Source organism: Larimichthys crocea, chromosome VIII (assembly GCF_000972845.2).
Source record: "Larimichthys crocea isolate SSNF chromosome VIII, L_crocea_2.0, whole genome shotgun sequence".
NCBI lineage: Eukaryota > Metazoa > Chordata > Actinopteri > Sciaenidae > Larimichthys > Larimichthys crocea.
Genome location: NC_040018.1, coordinates 31170196 through 31194732, shown reverse-complemented (window position 1 = coordinate 31194732; position 24537 = coordinate 31170196). Strand labels below are relative to the sequence as shown.

The 24537-nt window shown below is 45.6% G+C and overlaps 4 protein-coding genes across 5 annotated transcripts in view; 3 read left to right on the top strand and 1 right to left on the bottom strand.

Moving 5' to 3' along the window:
• Nucleotides 1-2451: 2451 nt before the first annotated feature.
• Nucleotides 2452-4910, top strand: LOC109143000 (alpha-agarase-like). Its single transcript, XM_027281379.1, has 2 exons — nt 2452-2808; nt 4120-4910. Exons 1-2 carry the CDS (start codon nt 2452-2454, stop codon nt 4597-4599), a joined length of 837 nt encoding a protein of 278 aa, XP_027137180.1. The 3' UTR covers nt 4600-4910.
• Nucleotides 4911-7688: 2778 nt separating this feature from the next.
• On the bottom strand, nt 7689-10697 carry crybb1 (crystallin, beta B1). Its single transcript, XM_010750263.3, has 6 exons — nt 10512-10697; nt 10147-10290; nt 9545-9663; nt 9249-9381; nt 8992-9134; nt 7689-8027 (listed from the first exon to the last, which is right to left on the bottom strand). The coding sequence occupies exons 2-6, from the start codon at nt 10267-10269 to the stop codon at nt 7850-7852; spliced, it is 696 nt and encodes a 231-aa protein (XP_010748565.1). The 5' UTR covers nt 10270-10290; nt 10512-10697; the 3' UTR covers nt 7689-7849.
• Nucleotides 7828-16948, top strand: cryba4 (crystallin, beta A4). Of its 2 annotated transcripts, XM_027281560.1 has the most exons (8): nt 7828-7936; nt 14122-14256; nt 15115-15281; nt 15844-15887; nt 15985-16103; nt 16195-16336; nt 16421-16563; nt 16706-16948. In XM_027281560.1, the coding sequence occupies exons 4-8, from the start codon at nt 15849-15851 to the stop codon at nt 16851-16853; spliced, it is 591 nt and encodes a 196-aa protein (XP_027137361.1). In that variant the 5' UTR covers nt 7828-7936; nt 14122-14256; nt 15115-15281; nt 15844-15848; the 3' UTR covers nt 16854-16948. The 2 variants fall into 2 exon arrangements, with proteins under 2 accessions (XP_027137361.1, XP_010748564.1); XM_010750262.3 differs by lacking the exon at nt 14122-14256 and having other exon boundaries at nt 7830-7936.
• Nucleotides 16949-18563: 1615 nt separating this feature from the next.
• The window catches only part of grk3 (G protein-coupled receptor kinase 3), a 70012-nt gene continuing 64038 nt past the window's right edge, over nt 18564-24537 (top strand). The window contains exon 1 of the mRNA XM_027281176.1: nt 18564-20550. Within this exon, the coding sequence (XP_027136977.1) occupies nt 20438-20550 (113 nt within the window). The 5' untranslated portion in view covers nt 18564-20437. The remainder of the gene's footprint in view (nt 20551-24537) is intronic.

The window sequence follows — 24537 nt, the reverse complement described above, 5'->3', positions numbered from 1 at the left end:
TGCAAAGAGTTCTCAGCTTTGCAGTTGGACCATTTTTTTAAATTGGGGGGTCTTATGGAGGACTGACCACTTCTGGAGCCCGCCTCAAGTGAAAATTTTATACAGTCTTTGTGATTTTAAAAAATATGTTTCTGACAAGCCCAGCCCCCCCAAAAACCACTGACCTGCACAGACCTGAAATCACAGAGGCTGGCTTGTGGAATGGAGAGGAAATGATGAATCTTTCAAAGTTCTGTGCCTTTTTTTTCAATTTTTTAAAAAGCTTTAGAGCCTGTTTTGTTTTCTTTGAGGCTTTTTGATCATTGTTTTTGACTACGCCACGGTCCCGCCCCCCATTGCGTTTTGATCTTCTGTTCTGACTCCTCCCCTTACCCTTTGATCGGTTCTTTTTTTTTTTTTTTTTTTTTGTTTTTTACACTCTCCCCACTACCCTTTGATCGGTTTCTTTTTTTTTTTTTTTAATCTCCTCCACTCTACCCTTTGATTGCTCTGGCTCCCTCCCATTTGGCTCCCCCCCATTTGAGTTTGGCTAGATGTATTGTTAGAATTGTTAGACCGCTTCAAGCCGCACTGATCTTGTTACTAGTTTACTACTAGCACTTTGATCTTTTACAATACAGTTACCTTACTTTGAGAATCGTCTTGAAAAACCATTCAACAATAACTGGATTATTTTATTAAGAACATCATCTTCAATAACTCTTCTTTCTACCGAAATGTTGATTTGGGTTGGTCATTTGCTTGGGTGGCCAAAAACACCAACAAAAAAAAAACAAAAATAAAAAATAAAAAGAATAAAAAAACAAGTCAAAGTCACTATCGTCGGATGGGACTTAACATCCAACCCAGTTCATAAGGCAATGAATCCCCAAGTTTGGGACTCTCAGGTTAACGAAAACGTAAAACTCTAAATAGCTTTAAGAGCATGTGATGGCGAGAGCTGAGTGCATTTGAGCAATTATCATTGACTCGTTGATTCAATAAAGGACAATGATCCAGAAGACAGTGTGGATCCTGTCCTGAAACTCTTGAAGTCTAGCGAGGCAGGACCTCAACACCACTGCCCCTGTGATTAGGAATAATGATGCAGCACCCCCCAAGTTTGGACTCTCTGGTTAACGGAAACTTAAAGCAATGAGGCAGGCAAGAGCGGCGGCCCGGCATGCATTGGGACCCTCTTCGGTTGGCTTGGAGATTGGAAAGGCAAGATATAGGACAGACTAGATTTGAAGAGAAAGAAAGAAATCACCTTCAGATAACTCTCTTTCTTCTATCTAAAGAAAGGCCGATATTCGCCGATATCAAATCTTGGGTTCTCCGTTTTGCTTTGGAGGATTCAAAGGACGGTCATTGGCATCATGTCTTAGATGGAACTCCTTAATCAACCCAGTTCAAAGGACAATGGACTCCCCAGTTTGGACTTCTTGGTTTAATAAAACTTCTGAAGCACAAGAAGAAGACTAGGGTAAACGGCCCCCAGGCATGCATTGACTCTGTATTCCATAACGGACAATGACTCCAGAGTTTTTGGACTGCTTTGGTTAATACAACTCTCTGAAGCACGAAAGATGCAGTACCTTCGCCTCAACATCCATCTGGACTTGATTTTTAGGGAGTAATGACCAGCATCTTCCCAGTCTGGACCTCTGGTTAACGAAACTCGATAGCTAATGAGCAGGACTGCCAGGAGGCCCCTTAAGCATGTATTTGACTCTGCGGTGGCTGCTGGTTGGGCTGGTCTATTTGAAAGAAAGATAATCATCTTCATTATAACTTCTTCTATCTACAGAAAATGCCAATATTAATCACTATTAAATCAGGGGGGGGGTCATCTGTTTTGCCTTGGGTGGCAAAAATCAAAAAACGTCACCATCATCATTTCTGGATTGGTGACCTTTTAATCAAACCAGTTCAAAGAGACCCATGACTCCTCCCCCAGTTTGTGAACCTCTGGTAAAGAGTTTTTTTTAAAGGAAAACTCTGAAGCAAGAGAAGGACGGCCGATTAGGCATGCATTTGACTCTTGTGATTCCATTTAGACAATGACTCCCGAAGTTTGGACCTGCCTCTGGCTTAAATAAACTCTTGAAGCAACGAGAGGCCACGCAACCTCCACTGACCCTTGTGATAGGCGGTAATTAATCAGTACAGCCAGCATTTCTCCCCAAAGTCGGACTCTCTGGAACGAAACTCTAAAACAAGAGCTCAGACGGCCAGGCATGCATTTTCGGAATCTGCGTTGGCTGGATTTTGAAGAAATTCACCTTCCAGATAAATTTCTTTTATCTAAAGAAAGGCCCGAGATCGAATATGGATTCGCGGGGCCCCCGGCCGCCGATATGATATCGCTCCGTATCAATATCAACTGGATCGATTATCGATTCAATATCTGGTGGTCTATCCCGTGCCTTTGGCAGATCAAAATCAAAATACGTCACGCTATCATTCTAGATGGGAATTAATCAACCCAGTTCAAAGGACAATGACTCCCCAAGTTTGGACTCTCTGGTTAATAAAACTCTGAAGCAAGAGCAGGACGGCCAGGCATGCATTGACTCTGTGGTTCATAAGGACAATGACTCCACAAGTCTGGACTGCCTGGTTAATGAAACTCAGAACCAAGAGCAGGACACCTCAACATCCACTGACCCTGTGATTAGGAGTAATGACAGCATCTCCCCAAGTCTAGACTCTCTGGTTAACGAAACTCTAAAACAAGAGCAGGACGGCCAGGCATTTGGTGACTCTGTGGTTCATAAGGACAATGACTCCACAAGTTTGGACTGCCTGGTTAATGAAACTCAGAAGCAAGAGCAGGACGCCTCTGCATCCATTGGCTCTGTAGTTCACAGGAGTCCATTTGGCAGCATGAGGCCTGAAGTAAGTCTTCTCTCTGCTTACGTATGTGTGTGTAGTTGGCCTGATGTCTCTGGTCCAAGAACTGAAAGAGCCTGGGAACACATAACCGTTGACCCAGAGGCGCCTCAATCTCCAGGCAAATGGTCCCTACAGCGGATTGTGAATATTTTCTGCAGCACCAAAGCAAGAATTGCAAATTGCTTTTACAGCATCAAAGCATGGATTGCAAATTACTTTTACAGGACCAGAGCAAGAATTGTAAGGCACCTTTACCGAACCAGAGAAAGAATTGTAATGCACCTTTACCAAACCAGAGAAAGAATTGTAATGCACCTTTACCGAACCAGAGCAATAATTGTAAGACACCTTTACCAAACCACAGAAAGAATTGTAATGCACCTTTACCGAACCAGAGCAAGAATTGTAAGGCACCTTTACCGAACCAAAGCAAGAATTTTTACAAGTTTGGACTGCCTGGTTAATAAAAATCTGAAGCAACAGCAAGATGCCTCAACATCCACTGACCCTGTGATTAGGAGTAATGGCATCATCTCCACAAGTTTGGACTCTCTGGTTAACGAAACTCTGAACCAAGAGCAGGACGGCCAGGCATGCACTGACTCTGTGGTTCATAAGGATAATGACTCCACAAGTTTGGGCTGCCTGGTTAATGAAACTCTGAACCAAGAGCAGGACACCCCAACGTGCATTGTCCCTGAGATTAGGAGTAATGGCATCATCTCCACAAGTTTGGACTCTCTGGTTAACGAAACTCTGAACCAAGAGCAGGACGGCCAGGCATGCACTGACTCTGTGGTTCATAAGGACAATGACTCCACAAGTTTGGGCTGCCTGGTTAATGAAACTCTGAACCAAGAGCAGGACACCCCAACGTGCATTGTCCCTGAGATTAGGAGTAATGACATCATCTCCCCAAGTTTGGACTCTCTGGTTAACGAAACTCTGAACCAAGAGCAGGACGGCCAGGCATGCATTGACTCTGTGGTTCATAAGGACATTGAACCCACAAGTTTGGACTGCCTGGCCAGGTGGACTTTGATTCGAATAATACTTGTTTGTTTGTTCTCCCTGGTTCTAAAGATCATTTATGAGTTTTTCCACTGGTGCTATGTAAAACTTATTTGTTTGTTCTCCCTGGTTCTAATAATCATTTATGAGTTTTTCCACTGGTGCTTTGTAAAACTTTGTTACTGGATCATCTCCCCAAGTTTGGACTGCCTGGTTAATGAAACTCTGAACCAAGAGCAGGACACCCCAACATGCATTGTCCCTGCGATTAGGAGCAATGACAGCATCTCCCCAAGTTTGGACTCTCTGGGCAATGAAACTCTGAACCAAGAGCAGGACACCCCAACGTGCATTGTCCCTGCGATTAGGAGCAATGACAGCATCTCCCCAAGTTTGGACTCTCTGGGTAATGAAACTCTAAAGCAAGAGCAGGACGGCCAGGCATGCATTGACTCTGTGGTTCATAAGGACAATGACTCCACAAGTTTGGACTGCCTGCTTAATGAAACTCTGAACCAAGAGCAGGACACCCCAACGTGCATTGTCCCTGCGATTAGGAGCAATGACAGCATCTCCCCAAGTTTGGACTGCCTGGTTAATGAAACTCTGAACCAAGAGCAGGACGCCTCAACATCCACTGACCCTGTGATTAGGAGTAATGACAGCATCTCCCCAAGTTTGGACTCTCTGGTTAATGAAACTCAGAAGTAAGAGCATCCGGGCATCTGGGGGTGGTTAACGCGGACAAATGAATACCTGAAAAAAAAGAAGAAAAAAATATTAGGAAGAAAAAGAAAGGTTGATGCCATGTGACGATAAGGTGATTTTTTTTGTGGGTTTTCTCCAGGTGCTCTGGTTTCCCCCACAAAATAAATAAGATCTAAACAAAAAAACAAACAAACAAAAAAAAAAACAGTTCCACCGATCATAAATTAGTAAATGTCCTTGTGGGTTTCCTCCAGGTGCTCTGGTTTCCCCCACAAATTACATAAGATCTAAACAACAAAAAACAAACAAACAAAAAACAAAACAGTTCCACCGATCATAAATTAGTAAATGTTCTTGTGGGTTTCCTCCAGGTGCTCTGGTTTCCCCCACATACTAAATTTGACTAAACAAAAAAAAAAAACAACAACAAACAAAAAATAAAAACAAACCAAAAAAAGTTATGCATGTATTTCTTTAATTTATTGGTTATGACTCCCGTGTCCTCTCTTTAATTCATTTTGTCATTCTGTTGGTAACTAGACTCTTCACATTTAAAGCAACATTATATAATTTTTCAACCAAAGAAATAAAAGATTTAAATTGACTTGAGTTTCCTGATGGACAGTGTAGTAAACTGCTGCCAAATGTAGCTGCCTGTTAGCTTCAGTTTGTTAGCAAGCTGCCCGGACTGTGAGCTCAGAGCAGCGGGGTGAGTGTTAGTGCCGTTTTTGGAAACACCGGATGGAGAGATCTCAACTCCCCAACTTTATTTATAAAGCCTTTAAAACAGCCGCAGCTGCCCAAAGTGCTGTACATGACATAGAACATGACATATAAGACTATAAGACCTATAAGAACAATATAAAAACCATAATAAAGAATATTAAAACAATGTTAAAACAATATAAATGATAAAACAATGTTAAAAAATATAATAAAGCAAAAACAAAAACAGAGTCTCGTGCGGGTTAAAAAGCAAGGAATAAAAAAGGGTCTTAGACGTGTTTTGACTTAAGCTGGGAATCTTTGCATAATTTTTATTTTAATTTGGGCCCGGCCCGGGCTCGGGCTTGTGTATTGACTTGTGCGGTAAATGAGCCTGACGGAACAAACTGACGGAAAGCACTAAAAGATACATTTCATATTACAGCTGATCTCACGTCAGGAAAATCTGTCTGGTATTCATTCTATATTTTGTTACTGTCACCAAATCCTATGAAAAGCCAAAACACAACAATGAGGATGTTCTGCCTCCGCCGGCCCCGGCTCAGGGTGGAGAGCGTGGAGCTCAGGCTTAATGCCACCTGGTTACACCCACCTGTCAGTTCAAAGCGTCCCGCTCTTAATCCTGCACAACTTTAAGCCTTAATATAATGTGAACAGGTGGTTGTATATAAATTCCCCTCAGTACAGTTGTCATGAAACGGGAAATTAGCTACAGAGACCCAAAACTGTTTTTTGTACCAGGCTGTAAACATGTTTATTTCTGCTGTGAAGTTGGACATTTGGACATGGGGATTATGGAGCTGACTCACTTCTGGAGCCAGCCCTCAGGTGGACGGTTAGAGGACTGCAGTTTTTGGTACTTGTGTATAGCTTGAGGCGTCTTTTTAAGCGTCTCGCTGTAATTTTTAATCAAAACAAATGTAAAGAAATGGAGCATAATTGGGGACTATTTTCGCGTGGGATTAATACATCGTAATTTTTGTTTTTGTTCTTTTCATGAGGATAAAAAAAAAACTATATTAAGACCAGACATTACTATTCATGATGCTGTGATGTCCACACAATCACTCCTGCTCCTCTGCTGACCTGCATTTATATAACAGACAGCCACCTCTGACTGACTATGAATGGTGAAGTTAACACCTATCAGGTGTAATCGGCGCTCTTTGTCTGTCTTTCCTGCCTGTTTATCTTCACACCGATGGCAACATGTGAAATATTATCAGCTGCAGCATAATTGGTTACGACACAGTAGTGATTATTGTGTGCAGTAGACTTCAAACTGCTGCCCTTTCATTTGGGGACGTATCTGCACAATTCATTTTTAAGACTCTCTCATTAGTCCTTAGATCGTAGTGTCAGGGCCGGTCTTAGCTATGGGCAATGTGGGCGGCCGCCCAGGGCGCAGTCTCCGTGGGGGGCGCACGAGCGCCCGAAAAAGAAAAAAACCTCGTGAATTTTCGATACCGTTCATTAAGTTAGCGGAGCGGGTGCCCCCGGGAGCGGGGGGTTGACAAGACAGAGGGGGCGGCGGACAGACCAAGGCGCAAATGTGGCCAGGACCGGCGCTGCGTAGTGTGGCACATTTAACCCCTGATCTTTGTTTCTTTCACTTTTTATTTGCGTTTTATTTGTGTAGTTTTTATGCTTTGCTGTCCTTAATTTTTATGTAAAACTTATTTTTTTGTTTTCCTTCTTATTGTTTTTTTTGTATTGATTATAACAGTTTATAACTGTGTATGATCTATTTTGTTTTCTATTCATTGTTTGTCTGTTTCTGTTTTTTTTTCTGAACTCTGAAGAACTTTGAGCTGCATGTCTGCATGAAATATGTTATATAACTGAATAAAGTTTGAACATATACAGTATATAAGTCGCTGATAGAAAAAGAGAACGTTGTAGGGAAACGCTCATTTGTCGACTAGAAATAAATGAACCAACTTTTCAGGAAGTATCAAACTTTAAATACATTTCTAAGATGATGAATCGTGTGAAGAACTTCAGACATTATTCCTATGATTAATGTTTATTAGTGTATGTATGTATGTATGAGTCATAACTTGATTACTGTTTCCTGTTTATGTTTATGTTGGATCTTTAATGCAACAGCTGAGACGCATCACTATTCATTCTATTTATAGATTCGTGGATTCTCTGGTGTATTCCTGGTAAACCTAGAAAAAATACAGTAAACATAGTGCAAAGGAAGTGTGTAATTATTTTAGGTTAAAAATCATTTTCTCATACTATTTTTAAATTTGAACTTTGAGTTCTTTAAGGTCACGACAAACATACACAGCATGTTCCCATGTGAATATTTCAAGTATGTTTCTGTAGCAATAATAAAGATGATCCAGTCATGGAGGTTTGAGGTTTTTCACAACATGTTTTATTTTTTAGCACCATAAAAAGTCAGTTAAGGTTCTCCCGTGTGTTTTGCTCTCATTCTGTCTTTGTTTTAGGATGGAGCGTTGATGACGGTGTTGGTGTTGGAGATTCGAGAAAGGGTTGGAGAAAAGTGGGGCATTCACTTGGTGGTGGAGGTGAAGGTGAAGCATCCTCTCTGGTGGAACTGCATGTCCCTGATACGACGCATGGACTGGATCTGAGGCTGGTAGGCGCAGAAGTCGTTGTAGTGTCTGTAGTCACCGCACTCAAACAGGTACTGGTAGCCTCTGTATCCGGGGTACTGGTAACCCACCCAGCTGAGGGACACATGGAGAGTAGAGTTAATGCTGAGTCACCTTAATGTTCCACATTTTAGCATTTCAATCTCACAGTGTCAAGATCATTGACTTTATTGTGTTTGTGTAGCTTCTAGTGGTCACCAAGGACGCTCTAGGGATCACTGAGGAGGTTCTAGGGGTTCCTAAAGAAGTAATGGAGGTTCTTAAAGAGGTTCTAGAGGTCCAAGAGGTTTGGTAGTCACTGGGGGGTTTATAGTGGTCACTGAGGAGGTTCTAGGTTTTTTGTAAAGAAGTTATAGTCGTCAATGCGATGATTTCTAGAGGTCATTTCTGGGATTCAGTCCAAGAGATTTTGTGTTCACTGAGGAGGTTCTAGAGGTTCCTAAAGAAGTTATAGGGGACCCTAAAGAGGTTCTAGAGGTCCAGGAGATTTGTTGGTCACTGATGTTATTGTCATCACTGAGTAGTTTTCTCAAGGTTGTTTATGGTGTTCTAGGGGTCGCTCAAGAGTTTCAAGTATCCTTTTAGGAGGCTCCAAAAGTCCAGGAGGTTCAGTGGTCATTGAGTAAGTTCTAGAGAGGTTCTAGTGGCTGATGATGGGTCATTTAGAAGGTTCTAGAGGTCCTTTAGGAAGTTCTACAGGTCTGGCTAAAAAAATACATCTTTGTGGACAAACAAAACAACACGCAGTCAGCTTTAAGCCTTGTGATGATATGACAACCTACTTTCTATGAAAAACTACATTGTGGTGTAACTGTGGAGGCCTGTGGCTTCCTCTGAAGCCATGGCCAAAAGAATATTTGCAGTACAGAGCTTCCACTTGATCTATATGTGGAAACATGAGCAGACAGATTTGCTCCCAGGCTGTGTAGCATAATAATAACAAGTCTTATCTCATTGTCACGCAGCTTTAAAACAGAAGCCTTCATCTTCTACGGGATTCATTTTAAAGCTTCACTTCAGAGTGTTTGTGTGTACTCACGCTCCTCCGGGCACCCTCACGCTGCCCACTCTGTCGCAGAAGCCATGCGCCCAGAGGGTGGGCACATCATCCTCCTGGATCTCCATCTTGTTGCCCTTGAAGTCAGAGAGCTCATACAGGCAGATCTTGTGCTCCATGCTGTCCTGTAGGGAGGAAACGAGGCATTGGGAGTTATGTTACATGTAAAAGAGCTCTACACCTGTTTGTAAGTCAGTTTTGTAATCATGCTGAGGTTCTGAGGAAGGAAACAAGTGCACCATGCGGATGGGCCTGAAGGACATGAGGCAGTCGCTGCGGTAGGAGTTGCTCCAGGTATCCCAGCGAGGATACTCTCCCTTCTCCAGGATGAACATCTCCCCACGGAAGTTAGTCTGCTCATAGGCAACAAAGCTGGAGGAGAAGGGGGTCCGCCGGGCACAGAGGGGGCACAAGAGGGGAGAGAACGGGGAGAGAGACGAATTAGAGGAAAGATCATGGACGTGGACGGAGATAGATACGTATGGATGGTTCGTCTGACTGTAGCTGATTAGATTAGGTTTGTGTGTCCACTTACGGGCCGCACTCCACAATGATACTACGCACTCTATCCATGCCACGGTCACACACGTTCATACACTCATTCTGGACCTCGATCATCCTGCCCTGGAAGTTCTCCTGGTCGAACATCATCATCTGCAACGAGGAGATGTCGCATGTTACACCAGTGGGCGGCTGAGCTTTCTTGCTCGAGTCAAAAATACCAACCAAAAGACTGTGAATGTGCTACTTCCTACTTCTAAACCCCCAGATCGGAGGGAAATCTTCTATTGTTATCTGCTATAGCCATGTGCTACTGTTCAGATTAAGACTTCATGCACAGAAAACACAAGATAAGACGCTCTGATAGCGTTACAGCTGGTTAATATTGAATATTAACATCACCCAGTGGTTTACCGTTGCCACTAAAAAGGGTCTTTCTGATTAAAAAGTACTTTTCCTTTGGATATTAACGTATTTTTACCCAAGTGGTGTTACTACTGTTTCCTATTAAGTCTACTCTGATTACTTCCGAGCATGAAGAAACTGCCTTTAAAAGGACCTAAATATTGTTTGATTTAATCTAAATATCCTGAGCAAATAAAATCCAAACTGTCTATATTTGCCGAGGTGACTCACTCTGTAGGATCCCATGCCGGGCTCTCCGGTCTTGGTGGCCTTGCTGGAGGCGGCGGGGGCTGGGGTTCCCTTGTCCTTGGCATCGGTGCCCTGGCTGGAGGCGGACTTGGTAGTCTGAGACATGGTGAGGGGCTTCAGGAGAGTCTGGGTGAGAGAAAAGGGGGAAGGTGGAGAAGTGATGAGGTGTTCACACAGTCGGTTTTGTTTTTTTGGGGGGGTGGGTGGGCTAAAACTAAACTCTGCTGTTTATGTGGGAGGCTCATTTGGGCCCTGGATGTCTGTTTGGGTCTTTCCCCAGGCTGAGGGTGTTTTTCCTGGGTGTGCTCTGAATGTGTGATGGATGTGTCTGTCTGTGGTGTCCTTACCTGTGTTAGTATAGCTTGCTGTGCCGTGTGAGGGAGGCTGGCTCGTGCTGGTCCCCTCAGCGCTCGACCCAAGCTTTTATACTCTGGCAAAGGCCAAACGTGGAGGCTCACGGCACAATAGAAAGCCTCTCGTCATCACAGTTGGCCCGTGCCAAAGCCACCGGGTCATCGCTTAGACTAGAAACGCCGCCGGCCCCTCTGGCCATGCCCGTAAGCATTTTACTATGAAAGGAAAACACTGACCAACAGATTTTTTCTCATGTGTTGGGGTGGTCAGGCTGTAGCTGCATGCAGAGAGGAGGAATGCAAAGGTCCAGAGGGCACAAAGAGTTAATCCCTTCAAAATACAACGCAGAGTTTTAAATCTACATCTGCCTTGATCTGACTGTTGTTACACAGTTTAACTGATTATTTCTGAGTTTTAGGACAAACTATCAAACTATCTATCGAACTTTCCTTTCAGGAATCATATCAGTCTCATGTCTTTGTGTTTGCACGCAGAGACCTGAAGTCGGGAGGCAGTTAGCCTAACACAGCATAAAAACTTGGAGCAGGCTCAGAAATACACTTAGCGTTACGTCTTCACATCAGAAATCTGCGGTGCGAGAGGCTGGTCAGTTACAATATCTGTTTGAGCCTCGACTGTGCTGGTAATTCCCTCCTGATATCTTGTTTTGAGTCATTTCCAAAGTTTAACTGGATGCATGAAGACGTAAATCCACGGGTTGCTACGACAACGCTTCACAAATAATTTCTTGACCCATCCAACACGTCTGTGCAGGAAGTCACTGCCTCTAGCCTTTATGCTAAGCTAGGCTAATTGCCTCTATACTTCTCACAGTGTTAAAGGACCAGTGTGTAGACTTCAGTGGCCTCTGACAGCACAAATGAATGTTGTTATGAGACGTTAAATGCTGAATTGTAGAAGCCAAAAACAAAAACACAACTTATACTGCAATGCTAACGCAAGATAACGTTAGCCACTGTAAGCTAATGGTCGAACCAAACCAAGTTTATTAAAGTTTGACTGGAATGAAGATGAAGTGTTGCCAAGACTCCAGGAAGTCACTGCGCCCGGCTAACACTCAGGACCAGTGTGTAGGATTTAGCAGCATCTAGATCAGGGTCCCCAAACTTATTTCGGTGCGGGCCACATCAACTTGCCTTTCTGTGATGGGGGGCCGGGGTCAGTCTATAACTGAACTGATATCAGCCCCACCAGGATTTCGTGGTCTTTTTTGAAATAGTTGCGGCCTAAAATCCCTGACGTTGCATGAGGTTTTCAAAAAAATCGCGGTGAAAGTTGCTTTTTACATTTTTGTTGCGATTTTGTTGCGGGAGGAAGTGAAAGTTGTGATAAGTTGCGATTCGACAGTCGTAGAGAGAGCACAGCGAGCACTAAGTCCACGGACCCGGGAACTGGCGAGGTCCGGGCAGGAGGGCGCTGTAAAGCTCGCGGCTGGAGCCGTGAGGCACCTTCACCCCCGAGCCTTTCCAAGCCGACCCAGAGCCGGTCGCGGCGCACTGCCGCAGAAGAAATGCGTCCGCGGAGGCCAGCCAGCGCCGGGTAGAGGGGATCCTCCCGCACCGTGCGGCCGCCCCTGACCCGCCGAGTTGAATCCGAGTCGAATCCCCCGGGCAGACTGCGCGGAAATTGATTCACGTCGGAATATACCATTGTGTGAGGGGATGAAAATTAGCTAGTACCGTAAACAGTTCGTAAATAAGGTAGATTTTAATTAGAATGCCAAGCTTGATCATTAAGGGTGGATATTTTATAATAGGAAAATGCAATTTTGAATAATAGGCCATGTTTAGAGGGATTGATAAGTGGGCCACTCCGATTGTTTAGGCGGGCCGGATGTGGCCCGCGGGCCGTAGTTTGGAGACCCCTGGTCTAGTGGTTCGGTTGAGTTTTGAACGACTGTAGCCGCGAATGATGTTATGTGATGAGTCCCGTCTACAAACATGACTCAGTAATGTTGTACTGTCTTTCTAAAGTTTGCCGACGTAAGATAACGTTAGCCATCATAAACTGATGGTTGTACCAGACCCAATAAAACCGCAGTGAATTACATAATCTCCCTTTATCTCTATATGGATGTTTGTGTTTTAAATTTATTAAAACTATTTCACAGCAGCTTTGTTAACCAGGATCCGTCTGCGTCGGCGTTTAGAGGTGAAATAAAGGTTGTTGTTGTTGTTGTTGACGATAATTCTTGGATTAAATTGCCAGATTAAATCTGGATTATATCACCTCAACTGTGATTATTTCCACCATGGAAGCCGGATTAAAGTGTGTTTGATATGTGTAGATTAGGTGTGAACAAATCCCGTAATCTGCGTGATTCCCGTCTTTGGCTGGGCGCCAAACCTCGGTAATGGATTCTGAAAACTATGGCTGGAGTCAGGACAGATTTGTAATCTGGGTCATTTATTCATCAGAAGTTTATTTAAGGAAAGTTCTCGTCCTTCTTTTGTTGAAGAAGATTTTCAGTATCTCTCTCAGCTCATCACTTCCTACTGCAGATGTGAATCTTTAAAAACATCCCACAAACATTTTCAGTCATTTCCTAACAAACAAACAAACAGCAGGAAATGGTGCATTTGTCTGGGACTATTTTAAGCGGTGGATGAATCCATATTTGGTGCTCTAGTCTGTATTTGTGGCAGCAGGGCGGCGTTTTATCAGACTTGTTTGTAGATATTTGCTGATGTTTGTTTAAAATCACGTTCAAATATCTCAAACTGAAATATTTAAGATCACAAAGCTAAAAATATGTGTCTCTGTCCTTCCTGCCCCCGGCTACTCTAAAAATCGGCAAAGATCGTCCACGCTCTTAATCCTGCATAACTTTAAGCCTTAATATAATGTGAACAGGTGAGTTGTATATAAATTCACCCTCAGTACAGTTGTCATGAACGGGGAAATTAGCTACAGAGACCAAAACTGTTTTTTGTACCAGGCTGTAAACATGTTTATTTCTGCTGTGAAGTTGGACATTTGGACATGGGGACTTATGGAGACTGACTCACTTCTGAAGCCAGCCTCAGGTGGACGTTGGAGGAACTGCAGTTTGTGTCTTCACAGTTATGGAGGTTGATGTTTGATCCAAACTCCGGTGTTCTGCTGTTGCACTCCAAACCAGAGACAAACTATTGATCTCACTGACCTCCAGCTTACTGAAGCATCGTGTCAGAACTGATGAAAGCTCAGGTTTGATCTCCACCCTGTGGTGGTGACACACTCAGATCAGATGAACTTAAAGTGACATCTGAAACACTGTTGGACTGTTTTAATTATTTTGTGCCCACAGGAAACAAAGCCGTTGTTTAGAAAGTCGTGCTTCCCATGCAGCGCCTCTGCCCTCTTGTTTACAAGGGGTTGATTAATAAGAGCACACACACACACACACACACACACACACACACACACACACACACGAATAGAAGATAACATTTATTCAACATCACCTCTCGGTTCAACGTGTTTAAACATTGATGACTTTAAAAGTCAGAGAGTGACTTTAATGCAGCGACACAGAAACATGCTGGGAGTTCAGATGAATCATGTAATCTTATCTTGGAAACATTTTCTGATACGCTAAAGGTCGACTGTACTCTGCGATACAGCACGGAGCCGCCAGAAGGAGTCTGCACGAATGACTTCAACACGAGATATCTGCACAGAAAATCAGAGCCGTGCACGACGAGTGTCAGATATGACACGAATACACCTGAGCAGGTGAGACAGGAGCTGACATGACGAGTTCATCCATCAGTTCAAAATACAGTCGACCTGTTCAGCTACAGACAGCTCACATAGTGAAACATTCAACAGACAGTGAAAGGCCGAAGAATATGCAGTGAAGTACTTTATTTATACGCCTTTAAGAGAATGTATACTTAGATTTAGTAGTAGTACTTCATTCTACAGTAAAACACTGTAATATTTAAAAGAAATCTTTTATGGTTTGGCAGATTTCACCATAAAATCTACATCATTTCAAAAAAATTGCAATAAAACACCAACCTGAAACATGAAACCAGCAGCACTAACGTCCTTTTACTGTAATATCAGAAGAAGTTTTATTGGATTTATCACGGTGAAATATGGAAACCACAGCTGACAGTATTTTAAAAACAACATTTTATATTTTCAGTTATATTTTATGAAAAAACCTTTATTTTATTACATTTTTAATCTTAACCGTGAAATCAACAGCACTAACATCTTTTTACCGTAATGTCAGAAAAGGTTAAAGCGTTTTTATTACGGTAAAATTCTGTCGACAGCTCTGATGATGAAACAAAATGAATTTTAGTGCAGTATTTTAATAGTATTATATGTTTTTTAATGAATTGATTTCAGGTTTGAGAACCGGTGAATTAGTTTCTTTTGATGACCGGATGCTTTTCTTTGTCGTTGATGACAGTAAACTTAAAAATAAAAGTAATCGGATACTTTTCTCAAAGAAAATGAGCCTTGGATCGCTCGGTGAGCTTCGGTGTTTTCTCACTCCATCTTCTCTCTGATATTTCTGTCTCCATGTCCACTGCTCGGAGTGATAATGTGGTGTCTGCACTTCTGCACCCTCCACAGATTAACCACGCTTTTGTCGGGTGGAGGCTGTGACAAAGCGAAGCCCCTCCCCTCCTGCTGACCCGGGGCTTTCAGCATGGCCCCTTGCCAGGGGAGGCTTTAAAAGGGTGGGGGCGCGTGCCTCCTCTCACTCCCACGGCAGGACAACCCAAGGGCATCAAAGCAAGGTGAGTCCCTGTCCCCTCACCCAGCACAGCACAGCCAGGGCTGGGGCAACACAGCCAGGGTATCAGCCGGTCCTTTCCCTCCCCTCTCTCTCTTTTACATCCACACTCACAAAAAAACCCCCAAACACAGGAGCCACCCGGGCTCCAGGGCCCAAAGGCCGTCACTCGCACCAAGTGGGTGGGATAAACATTGGCGACGGTGGTGGTGGAAAATCTGAGCAGGGAGGAAATGGGCAGAAAATAAGATAAAGAGATAGAAAGGGCGGGAGGGAGACGTGGAGATGAAGCCTCTGGCCTCTTTCACCCTCTTCATTTTTGTCTAAAAATAGCAGCTGGTGCTTCCAGTCGAGGGAATTCTTCATTCCGGCTGATTTTAGTATCATCCAGGCCTGAAACACACACAGTGTGTCGGGAAGAGTCCAAACCCTGAACTTTGGTTCTGATGATCCGAGGCTCACCGGCTGAGCTGTCTAACTTTAACTGAATAGATTGCATGTTCAGCTCTGTGTGCGCAAACTTTCAGCTCTCCTCTTGTCTGAATGTTTCAATGTTTCCCTTCCAGACAAGATGACTCACCACTGCACCAAGTTCTCCGGCCACTGGAAGGTGAGGACCTTTAACTTTTCCTGAGTTGTGTTTCTGAGCCCGGTTCTTCAGCGCTCACATGTGCTGATGTATACGTGTTTCTCGTGTCTCCCGTCAGATCATCGTCTGGGACGAGGAGTGCTTCCAGGGCCGTCGCCATGAGTTCACCTCCGAGTGCTGCAACGTGATGGAGTTCGGCTTCGAGACCGTTCGCTCCCTGAGGGTGGAGAGCGGAGCGTGAGTGGACGGATGATGCAGAGATGATCAGAAGGTCTGACGTGTGATGTGATGAGATGTTAACGGTGTCGTTCTTCTCTTCTTCTCTCAGCTGGGTCGGCTACGAGCACGCCTCCTACCAGGGGCAGCAGTTTGTCCTGGAGAGGGGAGAGTACCCCCAGTGCGATGCTTTCGGAGGCAGCAACGCCTACCACATCGAGAGGATGACCTCCTTCAGACCTATCTCCTGTGCTGTGAGTTTCACACCTCCTCCTCTCTGTCAGACACTCTGTGTGGATTCATTCCTGACTCCTGAGCTCTGTTTGTTCTCCCTACAGAACCACAGAGAGTGTCGTATGACCATCTACGAGCGCGAGAACTTCATGGGCCGCAAGGGCGAGATCGGTGACGACTACCCCTCCCTGCAGGCCATGGGCTGGTGCAACAACGAGGTTGGCTCCTTCAGGGTCCAGTCTGGAGCGTGAGTGCACCACGTTTTTTCTTTTTCCTGCTGACCTCGCTTCAGCGGTTCAAAAATAATCCTGGTCCGACTTTCACAACAACAATCTGTTGCAACGTTTCATCAACACTTCCTTCTCTCTCTGTGTGTGATTTCTCAACAGATTCGTGTGCTACCAGTACCCTGGTTATCGTGGATACCAGTATATCATGGAGTGTGATCGTCACTGCGGGGAGTTCAAACACTTCAGGGAGTTCGGATCCCACTGCCAGACCCCTCAGATCCAGTCCATCCGCCGTATTCAGCAGTAACAACCTCCCCAGGAGCCCTTTCTCCCATGTGACCCTTAACCTCTGACCCCTCCTCGCCAGCTTTCTGCTGAATAAACTGTCTTTCTTAAACCTTACTGACTTCCAACAATGTATCTGCTTTTCTAAGAGAAGACAGGGTTACACATTCCACACTTATTTTACAATCTGAGCGCTTCACACGATGATGACGATGATGGTGTAAACGAGGCGAGCTGGTGTCAGTGTTTTGGAAATAAAGGTTGAGATGGAAAAAAAAAACACGAGTTGTAATGGAGTTTATAGTTTATTACACAGCGGTGAAGCTGATGGGTCCATTCATCGATTGGTCACTTTTATTTCGCTGAGTAGTCTTCACATTTCAGAAGTCAGAGCATGTTTAACTTTAATGTGCTTTTTCTGCATGCTCAGGGTATGTGACGCTAATCCTAACACATGTAACACACTTTATTTCTAAAGTGCATTTCAAAACAGAGTTACAAAGTGTTTTACAATAAAGGAAACCACAATAATAGTAAGTTAAAAGCAATAAATCAATAAAAATCTGAATAAAATGAGCCATGCAGCTCTGATCTCTGCAGGTCAGTCCACAGTAAAGTCTCTGTTACCTTTGTGTTCTGGACCAGAACAACCAGCAGAGACTGAGAGAGGACAGAGGGCGCTGAACGATCAGCTAAATACCCGTGAGCGTCTCTCCATGAAGATTTCTGTCTGTCTCTCTCACTTCCAGACACTTTTGAAGGCTGCCTGGATCCTTGAAGGGATTTGCTCGGTCACAGCTTAAATAGATGTAGCATCGTGTTTACGAATAATGTGACCTGGAGGCAGCGCGTGGATGGAGAACAGGACTGGACCTCGACTCTTTATGATATTATTTACAGAGACCCAACAAGTCCCACCATGAGGAAAAACTGTTCAGATATTTAGATTTTTGTGCTTAAAAACTGATCAAGAAAAGCTGCAGCTACATTTATTATCTAAGAGCTGAAACAATGTACCCCTTATGATATTATTAACAGAGACTGATATGATGAGTGAGATGATTAAAGTCTTCCTTTAAGACGTCAGAGCTTTAAACTCTGAATCCTTCTGTCATGTGTTTTTCTGTATGTGAAGCTGATTCTAACAAGTGAACACGTGTAAAAGTTGAAATGATGAGTCAGATATTACAAGTTTACACCGCGGTCCTTAATAATGTTTTAAAACATGGAGAATATTTAGATGTAAATTTAGATTTCTGTGCTCAGGCTGACCAACATGTTGATACTTGTTGCAGCTCTGATCTGTCACATATTAAACATCAGGAGCATTACCAAGACTGGCCAGGAAACGGCACTGCGTGTCCGTGAAGCACACATGAAAACAAACACTGTGTGTGTGTGTGTGTGTGTGTGTGTGTGTGTGTGTGTGTGTGTGTGTGTGTGTGTGTGTGTGTGTGTGTGCGGACATAAAACACTGACTGTGTGTTGTAACATGATCAGAGGCTGCAGCAGCTTATTTATCATGAGAAATTAAAATTAAAATGTGCTGGACACACACACACACACACACACACACACACACACACACACACACACACACACACTAATGTGTCCACATGCAGCTCAGGGTTCAGCTTTAACACAAACGCACGCTGGCCTTCATGCGGTCCACCTCCAGCCTGCAGGGACCCGCTCCGGGTTTTACGAGCCTCTCCCCGCCGCAGTGGGAGGAAGTTGAACCACAAAGCGAGTAGTGCCACTGTGCGAGCACACACACACACACACATATATATATTTATATATTTATATAAATATATACACAGAAAAATACATCGCAGAGGGACTGGAGCTGAATCATGTGCCATATTGGAGCCGAGAAACGAGCAGCTTGATCGGCAGCGGAGCTACTGAAGCCGACCGAGAGCTCCAGCAGCGCGGACACACTCGACAGGCAGGAGCCGCTCGGAGCAGCAGCAGCGGCGGCGACGAGACGACGGAGAGCCCGCAGCAGCAGCACCGTGTACCCGAGGGGTGGTCACAACTGTTGTCATCCACCACCCTCCACCTCCACCTCCACCACTGCTTCTCCTCCTCCGCTGTCTTTATCAGTTTAACCACGGCGACGAGAGGAGGGAGAAGTGATCCGGTTAACGAGCGAGCAGCTCCCCCTCCACCACCACCACCACCACCACCACCGGCCTCAGCGTCACCGTCAGCCCCGCGGTCGGTAGCTCCGTGCGGGGTCTCCAACGCGAGCGAGGAGGGTACCCCCGCCCCCCCCTACACCACCTCCACCACACCGACACACAGCCACCGTCCACCCGCTTAAAAACGCCGCCCGCTCGGGGGTAACTCTCTCAAACAGGGCAGCTATGGATTATCTGAGGCGGTTCTCTGGTTCTTTTTGACGCCGTTCGGACTCTCTCGTAGCCGCTTTTCGTGCGTTATTTTCGGACACCGCTGCTACAAGAAGACCCCCCCCCCCCTCTCCTCTCCCTCCTCCAGGAGCAGCCAGTTCCCCCGCAGCCGTTAGCCGAGCGTTATTAAGTAAAATCCCGGTTTGAAACCGAGCCAGCGTCACTGTTACACCGCCAGTTAGTGACCGTGCGTACCGCTGGGCGACAGGGCGGCATCCCCGCGGTGTATTTTTAGTTAAAATAATTAAAAACTCGATGTATAAACTGATTAATCACTCGATAGTTAGCCTCGGCGGCTAGCAGGGTTAGCTCGCGAGCTAGCGTGGTGGCTAACTAAACTTAGCCCGAATATCGACGCTGCCCGGCGGGCTTTAGGTTTTAATTAACCCGCCTTTAATTCTTTAATTGGATTGGACTCATTGGTGCTTTTAATTAAATTTAAAAAAAAAGCTTCTTAAAGGTTTAATCTGTTTTTTTTTCTGTTTTTTTCTCGGGGACATTTGTGATTGATTGATGAGCCGTTAGGGACCGTGAACGTTACACAGGAAGGAAAGGAGGGCAGTGAACGCACCACGAACACAACACGGCGGCGTGTTTTTGTGTTTTTGTTTTTTTTCAAAGCTGCTTTTTAACGTTTTATTCACCGGAGATATTTTTATTACTATCATATGTTTCGGTTTCACATCGAGGGAAGCCGCAGCAGACACCTCTCCGCCTGTCTCCGCCTCGCTTTGCTCCGTCAGCTCGCGGTAAATTGACATTTGTTTGCAGCTGTGGAGACAGACAGGAGGACCGGGACAGTGTCCCCCCGCCTGCAGAGACACACCTGACAGCATCACCCTGCTTTTATTTATTCATCAGCATATTTCTTGGCATTAAATTGGATTATAAAGGAGCCACCTCCACCCTGATGTCTTCCCTCCTCTCCTCCACCATGACGGTGCTCTGAAGCGCAGACTGCACGCCGGAGACTACGCCACCCTTCCCCGCTCTCTCAGCCGCTTCACCCCGCTGTCACGCCACCTTTTTCGGGGAGAGGGGGAAAAAAACAAAGTGGGGTGGGTGGATGTTTGTTGTTGGGTCGTATCAGCCGGTGCCGGTGCTGGTGTTGGTGGTGCCCCCACCCTGAGCAGAACCCACCCTCCACCCTCCGTGTGTTGTGACTGTGTTCACTGTGTGACCGCTGAAGATGGCGGACCTCGAGGCGGTGCTGGCTGATGTCAGTTATCTGATGGCGATGGAGAAGAGCAAGTCCACTCCAGCAGCCAGGGCGAGCAAGAAGATCATCCTGCCCGAGCCCAGGTACACACACACACACACACACACACACACACACACACACACACACACACACACACACATGTTTGTCTTTGTGCATGCTCTGCAGCCTGACAGGGAGGTGGAGGTGGAGGTGGAGGCGTGCTTCCTCTCTCTCTCCCTCAAACCTGTGACTGTGGATGCAAAGTGAAACATGCCACACACACACACACACACACACACACACACATTTGCATACTGTTTTTTACACCACTCACCAACAGGTTAAGCAAATGTGGCATCGCTTCCTGGAGGTTTGGAGCAGGACAGTGACGGGTGTGTGTGTGTGTGTGTGTGTGTGTCAGACGTGAGGTGGAGGTGGAGGTGGATGCTGCTGCTGCTGCTGCTGCTGCTGCTGTGGTGGTGTTAAACGCAGCGTGAGCCCGTTTGATGCAGCTCTGATCTGAAACCACCCCACTCCTGTTTTTAGCTCATCAGCCCAGCGTGAGCGTGGGACTACACCTCCGATCTGATTTGAAATTAAAACACCACCCGAGCCTCCAACGTGTACTACACGACTGCCCCGTCCTTTTGTCCGTGCGATGCAGCGCTCTGTCTCTGTCTCTCTGTCTCCTCAGCTTCTTCTCGTTTTGTCGGCGTGTGCAGCGTGAGACTCGGCCTGAAGAGGATGTGGTTTGAAAATAGGTTATCGAGAGAGAGAGTCGCTTTCCATGCCAGGGCTCTTTGTGTCAGTGATAACCTGTGTGTGTGTGTGTGTGTGTGTGTGTGTGTTGGCACCACTGTCAGACTTCATCGTGTTCACGGTGAAACACCTCGGCCCTCGTCCTCGGAGTCACCTGACGAGAATATTTCCTCTAATGAAGTGGTTTGAGCTGGAAATCGACCAGCTCAAACCACTTCATTAGAGGAAATATTCTAAGAGTAATTAAATGTGCCGGCCTACGTCGCGCGGCCTTTCACACATTACAGGCTGCAAAGATCTCGTTTGTCTGGGTGGGTTTTGCTAAATGTGGCTTTCAGATAGTCGCTGGTTTCGGTTCGCGTCACCGCGGTATGAAAATGAACTCGCAGACCGCCGAGTGTTCACAGCGAGAGCAGAGGAGTCGACGTTTCATCCCCCCATCGTGCTCAGAGCGAGCAGGAAGAGAAGCACAAAAAAAACCTGCAGTTCCTCTAACGTCCACCTGAGGCTGGCTCCAGAAGTGTCTCCATAAGTCCCCATGTCCAAATGTCCAACTTCACAGCAGAAATAAACATGTTTACAGCCTGGTACAAAAAACAGTTTTGGTCTCTGTAGCTAATTTCCCCGTTCATGACGGGGAACGTCACGGAGACTACGTCCAGGTTTTAGACAGTCTGTGGGGACGTCACGGAGACTACATCCAGGTTTTAGACAGTCTTAAGACTACGTCCAAGCTTTAGACAGTCTGTGGGGACGTCACGGAGACTACCTCCAGGTTTTAGACAGTCTGCGGGGACGTCACGGAGACTACCTCCAGGTTTTAGACATCTGTGGGGGCCCTCACAGCAGACTACGTCCAGGTTTTAGACAGTCTGTGGGGACGTCACAGAGACTACGTCCAGGTTTTAGACAGTCTGTGGGGACCTCACAGAGACTACGTCCAGGTTTTAGACAGTCTGCGGGGACGTCACGGAGACTACGTCCAGGTTTTAGACAGTCTGTGGGGACGTCACGGAGACTACGTCCAGGTTTTAGACAGTCTTCGGGGACGTCACGGTAGCTAAGCCTGGTACAAAAAACAGTTTTGGTCTCTGTAGCTAATTTCCCCGTTCATGACAACTGTACTGAGGGTGAATTTATATACAACTCACCTGTTCACATTATATTAAGGCTTAAAGTTATGCAGGATTAAGAGCGTGGACGCTTTGATTGACAGGTGGGCGTGGTTACAGGTGGACCAGGCTTCACTCTCTTGAACTCTCGTTCAATCCAAAGACGATGGAATATTTGAACTTTTCGTCGTTCGTGCAGAAATCTGCCGTCAGGTTTCATGTATCGAGAAAACGTCTCGACAGCGAGAAGCTACGTGTGTTTTCAGAATAACGACATGATATTTGACAAACTGACTTTTTGGGGTCAAACTAATTTGCTCTGAACGAGGACGAGCAGCGCCGCCGACGGTCGTTCAGACTGTGGAAGGAACACGGAGCTGAAAACTGTTTCCAGCCCTGCAGGCTCCAGACTGTGCTGACAAGGTTTTCCAGGAAAGTTTGTGTGGACGTCTTGTCTCTGGTGAACGTGTCGAGGTTGAACCGTCGTGAGTTGGTTTGTTGACTCGCCTCGTATCTCGGGTTTCGTGCCAAGTTTACCGAGCGTAATGTCACATGAGATGATGGACAGATGAGCCGAGCCACTTTCCCCTGAGGGAGACACGTCGTTTGTTTAATTAAAGTTTGAAGTCATTAATGCAGCGAGACAGAAACCGGTTGGACATCTGAACGTGGGGACTTATGGAGCCAGCCTCGAGTGGACGTTACCTTCAGGAGAACAGAAACCTGAACTCAGCTCAGGACGAACTTTGATTTAAAACAGATCGATACGTTAATGAGCTGAAGAAGACGCAGACACTTATTGATCCCCGTCATCGATTCATTCGGATCAGAACACGTCAGGTGTTGGATTAATCTGCAGACGCGCCAAATGTTTCATGAATGTGATCCGTGACAGACTGTAAGAGTGTAAAGAGGAGTGAGGGGTCTTCAGTCGGATCCAAATAAAACTTTAAATCATCTTGATGGACCGTCGGTCTGCGTGCTGCTGTTCACGTCCTCCGTGAAGGTGTCACATCAGTGACACAGAAGAAGAAGAACCAACAGGCCGTGTGTGTTTGGATCTAACCGGATCATCTCGTCTGACACCAGGCAGCATAATTGAGTTCAGCGCTCCCTCGTTAGACGCTCCTCGTTAGACGCTCTAATCCGAGGATCGGCATCCATGTGGCACCGAGGTGCCGGCGGTAACCCCGCGGCCGCTCGGCTGATTATCACGTTATCAGTGAGATCACCTGCTGCGGTTCATGAGTGTGTGTGACGGGACACGAGCTGTGTTATTTACTGCAGGCCGATGGAAAGCAGTGATTCCAACACGGTTAGCTCGTCTTCATCGCGATGGACGCGGAGGAGACGCCGTGACGTCTGCAGACGACTGGATGAACTTTGTCGTGCATGCTCGGCTTCAGCAGCAGCAGCAGTGCATGTGTGAAGCTCTCCGCCTGCAGCAGTTAAATGTGGCACTTTGCAGATCGCGTGGTGCTGCCACATTCTCCGCAGGCCGAGGCTGTGTCCTCTGGCAGCGAGGTGAGACTTTGACAGCAACACTGGAGGCAGGCGAGATGACAGAGAGGCGTTCAGTGGGTGGAGGAGGGAGGGCGTCAGAGAGAGCGCCACAGCAGAGACCAGACATGACGGAGTTATCCGGGAGGTGGAGGTGGAGGTGGAAGTGATAAACAGAGTGTGAGACGGACGGAGATCGAGCCAGAGCGTCTCTTTGTCCTCAAAACACGACATGTCCAACTGTCCTCTGAGCAGGTTTCCATCTTTACGTGTGTGTGTGTGTGTGTGTGTGTGTGTGTGTGTGTGTGTTGGGTATATATGAAGTGTGTCACACCAAAACATGGACGCTACGGGACCGAACCAGTTCTGACCTCGTAAACTTCAAACACGACAGAAACCAAATAAACAAACTAAAAGTCTCAAAAACTGTCTTATCAGTCTTATTAGTCTTTAGTCTTTTCTTATTAGTCTTATTAGTCTTGTCTTATTAGTCATTAGTCTTATTAGTCTTTAGTCTTATTAGTCTTTAGTCTTATTAGTCTTTAGTCTTGTCTTATTAGTCTTTAGTCTAGTCTTATTAGTCTTTAGTCTTATTAGTCTTTAGTCTTATTAGTCTTTTGTCTTATTAGTCTTATTAGTCTTATTAGTCTTTAGTCTTATTAGTCTTATTAGTCTTTAGTCTTATTAGTCTTATTAGTCTTTAGTCTTATTAGTCTT

What these genes read in the sequence shown, in the direction of transcription:
- LOC109143000 (XM_027281379.1), top strand. Translation starts at nt 2,452, where the DNA reads ATGGGAATTAATCAACCCAGTTCAAAGGACAATGACTCCCCAAGTTTG. An exon ending in TGGTTAATGAAACTCAGAAG is followed by an intron (nt 2,809 to 4,119) that starts CAAGAGCAGGAC and finishes GAAACTCTGAAC; the next exon opens with CAAGAGCAGGACACCCCAAC.
- crybb1 (XM_010750263.3), bottom strand. Translation starts at nt 10,269, where the DNA reads ATGTCTCAGACTACCAAGTCCGCCTCCAGCCAGGGCACCGATGCCAAG. An exon ending in CCGGCATGGGATCCTACAGA is followed by an intron (nt 9,664 to 10,146) that starts GTGAGTCACCTC and finishes TCCTCGTTGCAG; the next exon opens with ATGATGATGTTCGACCAGGA. An exon ending in ATCATTGTGGAGTGCGGCCC is followed by an intron (nt 9,382 to 9,544) that starts GTAAGTGGACAC and finishes CTTCTCCTCCAG; the next exon opens with CTTTGTTGCCTATGAGCAGA.
- cryba4 (XM_027281560.1), top strand. Translation starts at nt 15,849, where the DNA reads ATGACTCACCACTGCACCAAGTTCTCCGGCCACTGGAAG. An exon ending in TCAGACCTATCTCCTGTGCT is followed by an intron (nt 16,337 to 16,420) that starts GTGAGTTTCACA and finishes TTCTCCCTACAG; the next exon opens with AACCACAGAGAGTGTCGTAT. An exon ending in TTCAGGGTCCAGTCTGGAGC is followed by an intron (nt 16,564 to 16,705) that starts GTGAGTGCACCA and finishes ATTTCTCAACAG; the next exon opens with ATTCGTGTGCTACCAGTACC.